This window comes from Lutjanus erythropterus, chromosome 14 (genome assembly GCF_056507025.1).
Source record: "Lutjanus erythropterus isolate fLutEry1 chromosome 14, fLutEry1.hap2, whole genome shotgun sequence".
Lineage (NCBI taxonomy): Eukaryota > Metazoa > Chordata > Actinopteri > Lutjaniformes > Lutjanidae > Lutjanus > Lutjanus erythropterus.
In genome coordinates, this window is record NC_139330.1 from 23,789,787 (window position 1) to 23,799,750 (window position 9,964).

The 9,964-nt window shown below is 38.2% G+C and overlaps 1 protein-coding gene across 1 annotated transcript in view; it reads right to left on the minus strand.

The window, feature by feature from the left end:
• The window catches only part of sdccag8 (SHH signaling and ciliogenesis regulator sdccag8), a 61,194-nt gene extending 59,823 nt beyond the window's left edge, over positions 1 to 1,371 (minus strand). The window contains exon 1 of the mRNA XM_084735933.1: positions 1,171 to 1,371. Coding sequence (XP_084592059.1) covers positions 1,171 to 1,237 — 67 coding nt within the window. The 5' untranslated portion in view covers positions 1,238 to 1,371. The remainder of the gene's footprint in view (positions 1 to 1,170) is intronic.
• Positions 1,372 to 9,964: the final 8,593 nt, after the last annotated feature.

Consider the following 9,964-nt stretch of genomic DNA (forward strand, 5'->3'; position numbering starts at 1 on the left):
ATACCACCAATATCACCATGGAAATTAAAGAGGGAGAACAATTTGTGAAAACTCTACACTTTTCCATACATTATTCACCAAACACTGAAGACATACATTTTCACATCTAAATGAAACCTTATAGTTCATTCTATAATTGTCTAATCTCTACCATCACCTTGATGCAGCAACTAACAAAACCAATACAGGTAAACACACAGCTCCTTACTTTGTTTCTAAGGGCTAGTCCCAGTGACAATGCAAATAGGCTTTTAAAGATATTTTGCCATGCCACAGTAGGAAAAGAACAGGTGTATTAAATAATACCATGAATTAATGATGGCTACATTGTGTTTAGCTGGCATTGTGCATGCTGGTTCAATGTCATGTCATACTGGAACACTTAATAGACCTTTTTTCACAACAGTCATGTAGATATGAAATAGTGTGATAAACCCAGGTGTTACTAATTATCTTAATTAAGGTATATTTAGTCTAGCAGGGACTTTCCAATGAGCCAACATGCACATTAGCAGGACCCTGACTCTGTCTGACCGGAATGTAAGGTAACCTTAATTAGTAACACCTGTGTTTGTACTACTATTACATATAAAAATGGCTGCTGTGATAAAAGTCTATTAGAATAGGGCCATCGTTAATGATATCACCTCTAACACCATTAAAAGTCTTAAAGTCTGTCCATTCAATGTCAACTGTCCAGTTTAGGCCAAATACAAATGCTACCCTATTGTACAGGAACTGTAAAAGTGTGCCAAATAAAATGTTTTATCAAATCAAGCTGGCTTACATGATGGATTTAGAAGTAATGGTAGCTAGCTAACTATCTGAGATCGGGACATAACACTCTAGCTAGTGTTTGTTTTCTTGGAAATGTAACCTTAGCCAAGTGAATTAAATTTTATCATGATGCTTGTCTGTCCGGTAGAATCAGTTTGCCTGGAGAGCAACAGGTGGCAGTGAAACGACTTTTATCGCCCGCTCCTCTTCTTCTCTTGGTACCGTTTCAATGACATAGCCTAACTAGCTATAAGGCTATACTTCTATAAACAATGCATTTAAAGACACGCAGCTGTATCACAGTTACTGTAAACTAACCTATATTAACGAACCATTTAACGCCTCTCTGTCTTTAGCCGTTAGCAGATTTAGCATGGTTAAACATTAACTTACGTCTGAGCTCCTTTTGATAAACTCCTAGCTGCTCCTCTTCCTCCTCATCTGAGTCTAACGGTTTCATTGATGTATGGCTGAAGTTATATCACGCTGTGTGTTACTCACTAAACATGCTAGCATATGTACAACAACCGTGACAACAACCATAACATATCTCTCGTCGTAACAGCCATCGATTCTGAGCGGTGGTGTGTTTGTTTTACAACACCTGCCCGAAGGTCGGTGTCCTTGTTTCCTACAATGTAAGCTATGTGACCGCCCGGCAAGGAACAGTCGGTGTGTGCCGTGTAAACTAACAATCGCCTGCTAACGGCTCCCACTTCCGTAAACCCTGCCAGATTCTGGGAGTTGTAGTCATTATTTGTAGTCGCAATGAGAAGGTTTCACATCTGCCACCCGGTGGATAATGCCGCGATTGCAACTTATTGCACCAAATTATTAATACAAGTGATGCTGCTGTGTCCTGAAAACTACTGTTTTGTGACTAAATAATAATAAATAAGTATTTTGAAAATATAGGCTACTAAAAATGTTACTTCCAATCAGTTTTAGGCAAAAACTAAGGCTAAAATCAGAACCAGAATCAGCATAAGGTTTAAGTTTTCACATATGAGGAATTTGCCTTTTTTTGTCTGTTTTGGTGCATAACAATAAACATAGTGAGTACAAAATAATAATAAAAAAAACAAGTGCTGCAAGTTAAGAAACATAAATCAAAACTATAATACTAATACTATAAATTGATAATAAAATATGAAAAACAAGTGTTATTTAAAGGAATGCATTGCACAGTTTTGTGCTCAAACTTTATATGTGTAATACTGAGGAGAGGGGTGGTATCAATGGGGGTCCTGGGTCTTGTTGATGAGGCTAGCTGCAGTCCAGGTGACACCCTTCTTCTGGTATGAGGGTTTGTTCCTGATGGACAGCAGCCTCCTGCTGGAGGGAAGTGTCTCAGAGAGTTTGTGTCCAGGATAGACAGGGTCAGCTATAATCTTACATGCTCACCTCAGGGCTGTGGATGCATACAGGTCCTGCAGGAATCTTCTCAGAGGAGCAAATGACAGGCTGCAGTCTGCCCTTGTGGCAACAGCATGCCAGATGGTGATGGAGGAGGTGAGGATGGACTCGGTGATGGTTGTGTAGCAGTGCCCTGTCTTTGTCGTCTTGTCTGGAGTTCTTCAGCCCCCACAGACAGTACATCCTCTCTGGGGCTTTTTTCTTGACGTCCTGGGTGATAATGGTGCCCAGGAAAGAGAAGGACTCCTCAGTGTCAGCTAGGGAGTCACAGGATGATGGGGATGGGTAGGGCTGGGATCTAAGTCCACAACCATCTCCACTGTCTTTAGAACCAGGGAGAGTACCAGGAACCAGGGAATCAGATGGTCAGTCTTTCACCTGTAGCTGGACTTATACCCACCAGAGATGACTCAGGTGAGGTGGTGTCATTGGACTGATGACTGGAGGTGCATCTGTTATTGTACAGGGAGAAAAGCAGAGGAGAAAGGATCCAGTGCCCTGAAGTCAGAAATATGTGTCCTCAGCTTTATGTGCTGCCTCCAGTAAGACAGGAAGTTAGTGTCAGACCTATAGACCTGTTGGCTCTGTAGGTGGATTGCAGAGTGTCCAGGAGTAGGTCAGTGATGACTTTGAAGTGGTAAGGCATAGCACAAGTGATTTTGTCACCACAGAGGTCAGGGCGATGGTGCTATGGCCCTTGGTTTTACAGGGAAGGGGATGATAAGGGAGGTCTTGAAGCAGACATGGCATGTCTCCAGTCAGTTGTTAAAGATGTCTGTGAACACCAGAGACAGCTGATTGGGACGCTAAGTTATTCATTGATTGAAAATGTCAATGAATAACTTAGCGTCCCTAAGCAATAATTTGATAAAAACATTGAATCAAATGATTAATTGTATGGGAAAGGGTGGCATGCTGTGCAGAAGCCAATTGCCCCTTTTATTTCATTGCTTGTGGGAGCCCACCAAGCCTCCTGTCTAACCTGGTGCAGCTAAAACACCAGTGAATATTGGGCTTAGATTCATCAGCTGTGCTTTGTGTTAAAACACACTTAAATAGTGGTGCGTTTGAGAGTATTGTTTTGCACTACCACTGAAACCTAGGTACTGTAGACACTTGCAATGATAAATGCAAGTGCCTGCAATCCCCAGCTCTACCAACACATTAATCCTTCCAGGTTAAAACGGTCTCAGTAATGTGATTCTTTACTGACTAGTATGGAGTCTGTCTGCCCCTAGTGGCCAAAAATCACTTACTGCAGCTTTAAGAAAAATATTCAGAACAAGTATTTATCCTACACAGTTTTTCTCCTCCCGTTAAATAGGTTTGACAAAATAAATCTATAATGATCTTCATGGGGAAATTGTTGCTGCAGCAGAAAATGTAATGAACACCTAGAGAGCTAAACAGCTTGAATAGAGTAAAGAGTCCTGTAGCTGTGCATTAAAGATCACCTGGTGTTCCTGTTGTTAGGTACTGATGTGCTGTGCTTCGCTCTGTCTCTTTCAGTTCTCTTATCATTTTATTTTGGCAGTCAAGTGAGTCACCATCCAGCACTCCCACACACACACACACACACGCACACACACAACGATCAGATTGCTGATATAAGGTGAACGACTAAATGATTGCATGTGGGATTACCGAGAATTACTTTCAAATCATAAATAGGACATCTGGTTGTGAAATAGTGGAAATTTCACATTAACATGGCTCCTATTATTTTAAACCCTTCCCATTTATCATTTATAAGCAGTATATATGAAATAAATTGTATAATATGATGTTGCAGATATGAAGACATTTTTAAGTGTTTATAAATGTATTCATCAAGTATTGTAACTCCTCTTGAGGCATCTGCAACTGTTTCAATAGATAATGAATATTTGACAATAAAAAGTAACAATTGTAACAAGTTAAAATATAGTTATGACTTCAACATATTACGTGTTTGGTTATTATGTTTATGTATTAAGTACTACAAGTGTTTGTTTTTACTGTTTTTATTGATAAAGAATTCATTTATTTAGCCATCCATGTCAACTGTAGCCTCTCAGACCTGATGCGTGTGCACACGCCTGATGCAGGTACACAAGCTCTCGCCCAAGCGGCGCGGCTGCGCCAAAGAAATGATGTTCCTCTTCTATGTCGAAGTCCTCAGACATTTTCTTTTTTATTGAAAGTTTGCAAAGTCAGCTCTACGCTTAGCAAATCAGTATTTCTGAGCAGATCTCTCTCTGGTGTCTGAGTCGCTTCCAGGTAGCATGTAAACACAGATGTGAAGGTATCGCGAGATCTTGTATATCTTGTGTTGTGCCACTTGGGTGAGAGCCTGTGAACGTGCTTCAGGCGTGTGCACGTGGAGCCAGTCTGAGAGGCTACAGTTGACATTTAGGCTAAAAACATGGAGTAAATGGTATCTTTTTGGGTCACATTTTAATGTTGCAGCATACAGACACTTGTATTATACCACGCGAGCAGTATGGCGACATTTTGTATTTTTTGTGTTCTTTTTTACATTTTAAAACTGGTCACCATTCACTTCAATTGTACTGAATTTGGCTGAAATGCTTTTTTCCACTGAAGCTCCAGGAGTGTTTTGTGAACTGGAGATCTTCACCCATCCTCACATCAGCACAGGGGTGAGCAGATATTGAGTGAAATTTCATTTTTGGGTGAACTATCGCTTTAAGCATATGTATATATATATATATATATATATATATATATATATATATATATATATATATTAGGAGAATATATATATATATGTATATATATATATATATATATATATATATATATATATATATATATATATATATATATATTCTCATTGGGCTCATTGCATGGGTCAAACAGTCTCAGTAAAAAATCAAAAATGCAAGGCTCCTTGAAAAAACACACTATAATGATACACGTTGGTAATTTTTTAAAACTGTTTTTGACTCTTTTTGCCATGTAAACTAAAGGCATCCTAAATTTATACAAACCTTACAGTGTGCCTTGGTGTGTTTTTGAAGGAGCCTTGCATTTTTGATTTTTTTACTGAGACTGTTTGACCCGTGCAGTAAAGCCCTTCACCTGAAGAATAAGTACAAAATACCTGAAGTACCCAAAGATCACCTATATTGTGACCAACAGAGAGACTCAGCAGTGCTAACACTCTATTGTCTTCATGTTAAGCATATGTATTTCAAACAGCTTCACAGCTCAAGAATGGACCGTCATGGTTAGCATGTCTTTGTGAGTATAAAAGACATTTACAAAAACTGTACACTGTAAAGATTTGTTCATGTGTTTGATTATATATCATCAAATATAATTACAGCCATGTTATTTTGTGTAGTTAGTTATTTCATACATTTTAAAAGCCTTGTGTTTAAAAGTGTTAAACAATTGTAAACAATTAAAAAGTGTTAATATACTTTTTTATAAATGCTACATCAGTGTGGTAGTGTGTACATGTAAACAAACTGCGTAAAGGTGTGAAAAAATACTTTAAAATGCATAGTATAAATTATAAATTAGAGTCATTTAGTGGATTAGCGTTTAAGGTCTGAGTGTGAGGTTCTTCATCAAACACAGACTTCTTGGAGCACACAGTGTTATGCATATTTCATCACTGGACTCTTTTAAATGTGGAAGCTGCCTCAAGTTCCAGGCAAATATGACACATGCTTGGGGGAGTTTTGAATGACATAGTTAGAAAATGATTTTTTAGCTTGTTTGGTGTGTGTGTGTGTGTGTGTGTGTGTGTGTGTGTGTGTGTGTGTGTGTGTGTGTGTGTGTGTGTGTGTGTGTGTGTTTGTGTGTGTGTGAGAGTGATACCATTCAGTGGAAGGGAGTATCTCAGATCTATGTTTGCTGCTGCTTACAAAAGGGTCAGACAAAGGTAACCATGGATACACCCTCTTCCTATTGCACAATAACAGATAACTTCCTGTCGAATGACTCTTGACTGTACTTTTGATTTTTGCGACATTTAAGTTTTCAGCAGAGGAGTTATTGAGTCAGACTTTGGTGGCTTCATTCATAAATAGATACTGTTGTAATTTAGATTTGACGTTTTCATTCACAGTTTTATTGTGACATTTTTAACACAGAGTTTGGATGGATTTAAAATCAGCTGGTTTGATTATTGTGGAAAACTGAGTGTCTTTTTGCCCTAAAAACCTTTTTGAAAACATTAATTCTTGTCTTCTTACAGCCAGGAGCCCCAGAAGCTCCATATTCAATGCATGTTAGTAGGTTTTGGTTTTATTAAGCGTAATTTTTGAACTTTAATCCTAAATTAACCGATTTTTTGGCCATTTGGGGGAATGAAAACAAGCTGTAAACACAACATTGAAATATTATCATCTTATAAAGCTGATACAGCAAAGCAAACAGTTGCTTATTTACACATTTAGGATAACTTCTCTATTAACTCTGTTTTGCTTTCTAACAGCTCCTGAGGGAAATATTTGCCTCTTTAGCTGCTAAATGTTCCGCTATGTTCAAGTTGCCAACTTTGGCAGTCATTGCTGTCGGACAGGTAGTTAACACTGCAATGGTTTTTAGAGCTGTTGCATCTGGAAACAATACTGATGAGAGCAGATGAAAACTAAAACAGCAAAGCGGTGGGCCATAAAATCAAAACAATGCACTCAAAGACACTTAAAGGCTCCGCAGAGGTGACGAGACCTGCAGGGTTTGGATGATAACTCACCCTGAAAGAACCCATCTAGACATGGGGAGAACATTCAAAGTCCAAACTGCACCACTGTGTCGCTCAGTATTATAACAGTTGAGGTTTATTTTTACATTCTAGCATCACTACTTTCACTGACATAGGAGAATATCTGCCTCTAGTGCTCCACCAAACCAGTTTCTATATTTAGTTAAAGCTACTACAAGGGACTTTCACATTTTGTTGATTTTGGAGGCCCTTGTGGACAAAAGTGGTAGTGTTTCCATTGCTATAACCACAAAATCTAATTTAAAAATAAAATTAGCAATAAAAATAATCTCCTCCTGCTTCTGTTAAACTGGCTAATGTACTGCTCACTGTATCTGTACCTGGGAAGCAGCAAACACAGGCTCGTTTCATCTGATTACACAGAGATTCCAACCTGGCGGCAGACATTAAGATCAACTATATAGAAATAGCTAGTTTTCTCACAGATGGTCTCAGTAACTTATGTAGGTCATATAGAGACATCAGAATTAAACTGAGATCGTTTCATAACTAGTTAGCAAGCCCTTGTAGTAGCTTTGCTTTCAAATGTTTCAGTATATTGTAATATGTAATATAACCTGCTTCCAAGATGATAAAATCGGATAATATAAAGTAGCATAGAATAAAATTGAACTTTATTGTGTTGCCCAGGGTGGAAAATCACCTTTGGTCACCAAATAAGAGAAAGTTTATTAAGAACAAAGAATGAAGGAAACATGAAAGAAAGAATAGGAGAACTATGAAGCTGTTTTTTCATACAAAAAAATCACTGCAGAGTTTTGACTTCTGAGCACATGGGAGAAGTTAGCCTTCCAGGCTTTCTGACAGAAGTCAAAGTCAAACCATATTTTCCTAAACCTGCCAAAGTAGTTTGGTTGCCAAGACCAAACCAACTACTTTGTTGCCTGAACTGAATCAAACTGCAACAGAAATTCAAAAATAATGATAATAAAAAAAAAATAAAAAAAAATGAAGATAATAAGCCATCCTTAACCCTGAGTGCCTTCTCTGGCAGAAATCTTTCTTTCTGGGTTGACAGAGAGATTTTCAGACTAGGACAGACTTTCTGGCAGAATGTCTTCCTTGTGCAACTGTTGACCTCTTCATTCCAAATGATTCCATGCAAATTTAAGATTTTAAAAATGAATAAACTGATTAATGAAGATAAATGTTTTTTTAATTTAATCCATTACAGTGAACACCATTTTGATTGTTTTATGTCATCTTGCATACATTTGCCATATTGTGATGTTTACTGGTCAAAAATATCAAAACAAAAATCCCTAATGTTTTCATATTTGTTTCAGCCATATCACTCAATGCACATTTTCTTGAACACACAGTTCTGTATGTGTCATTTGAATGGACAGTCTTTCTCTTTGGTAGCTTTCTGGTAATGTCTGTGCACCTCCATCACATTTTAGTTCCGATTTTGTCACTAACATGTTTGTTTCAAAAGATCATTTTTATTATCCCATACATGGGAAGGTTTACTGCACCACACAGCACTGAAGCACTCACACATCAATTGAAACGGCGCTCGTCTGCAAAGGAACAGTTATACAAGGAGCGTTTGCATGCTGGGGTATTTCCAGGAAACCACATCAGCCTACCAATCTGACTGTGGTGCAGGCTGTAGGATGATGAGAAAAAGCCCACGCACAACCCTGCAGCCGCACACTAGTTAAATGTCACCTCTGCCCCGCCATATATAATTATTACTGATTCCTCACCTGTCACTGCCACATCTCCCCTCACTCCAAACTCCCCCCTCCCACTGCATCATCCACTCCTCCTGACTGAACTGTGCTTTTCTATGTGAGGGTGGGGGTTCCCATTTATTTTTTTTTAAAGCATGACACCCTAACATGAGCCTGGAAAAAACTGAATAGTAACAAAAAAGCACCTAACCTCATCATTTGAACTTTTTTGTATGGAAATGTGTAACAATGAGGAGAGAAGTAAGAACAACGGAGGCGGAGGAGAGAAGAAAAAGAAAAAAATTAGCTAACCCGGTTAAGCATGGGAAAATGGTGCACTGTGCCACATTTGAACCAGGCCCCAGCAATCGGTTATCTGATGACTTTTGCAGCACCCACTGTACTTCCTACACTGGAGATGGATTTGGTGCCAATAGTGAGCAACTGCTTTTCAGCAGAAACAGAATTAGGCAACACACAATGTAGTAGAGAGAGATGGTGTAATAAGAGTGCAATGTTGAAATCTCAAAGAGCACACACCATATGTGCAAGAGCTTGTAGGATGCTGCACATGGTTTGTGTCACATATTCTGTGATAGTGCACACAGTTTTCTCTCCCTCCTAACCACCCACACAGACACACACACTCACATAAGGCTGGGTATCAAACTTCAATAAATTTAAAATTGCTTCAATACTATCAAGTTACTTATATTTATTATAGTCCAATTATGTACAGATATTCCATCAGTTTCTTCATTTTAGTTAGGGCTGAAAGATTTTTAAAAAACATCTAACTGTGATTATTTTGGCTGATATTGCAATTGTGATATGATTTTCAATATAATATTATAATATCATACTATATTCTCATTTTCACTGAAAAACATTACAATGATTATGGTGTGATATTTGCAGGGATCTGGGCAAAACAAAGTTTTAAAAGTTCTATTAAGTCTGTAGAATATGATGTGTAGGCCAGGATATTTCTGCACCACAACAATATTTAATTTAAAATGGCATTTTGACACACATTTTTGAAAATGGCTGGAAGCGATTTCAATAAATATTTGGTTAATTGTTCAGCCCTAATTTTAGTCCAGTTATCAGAGTAAGGACAGCCGTTCCAGCTGCTCCCAGGTCTTTGAGCAGCTCTTTCTGTTAATGTGAGTAATTGTACCATGATGTGAAATGTAATTTTCTTTTGGTTAAAATGCATTTGACAAAATTGGTATTGAATCAAATTATGGGTGCCAGTACTGATTCAAAAACTGGAATTTTTGAACAATACCCAGCCCAACACTCACACATACACACAATAACCAGAGAGACAAGAACCACATTAGACAGA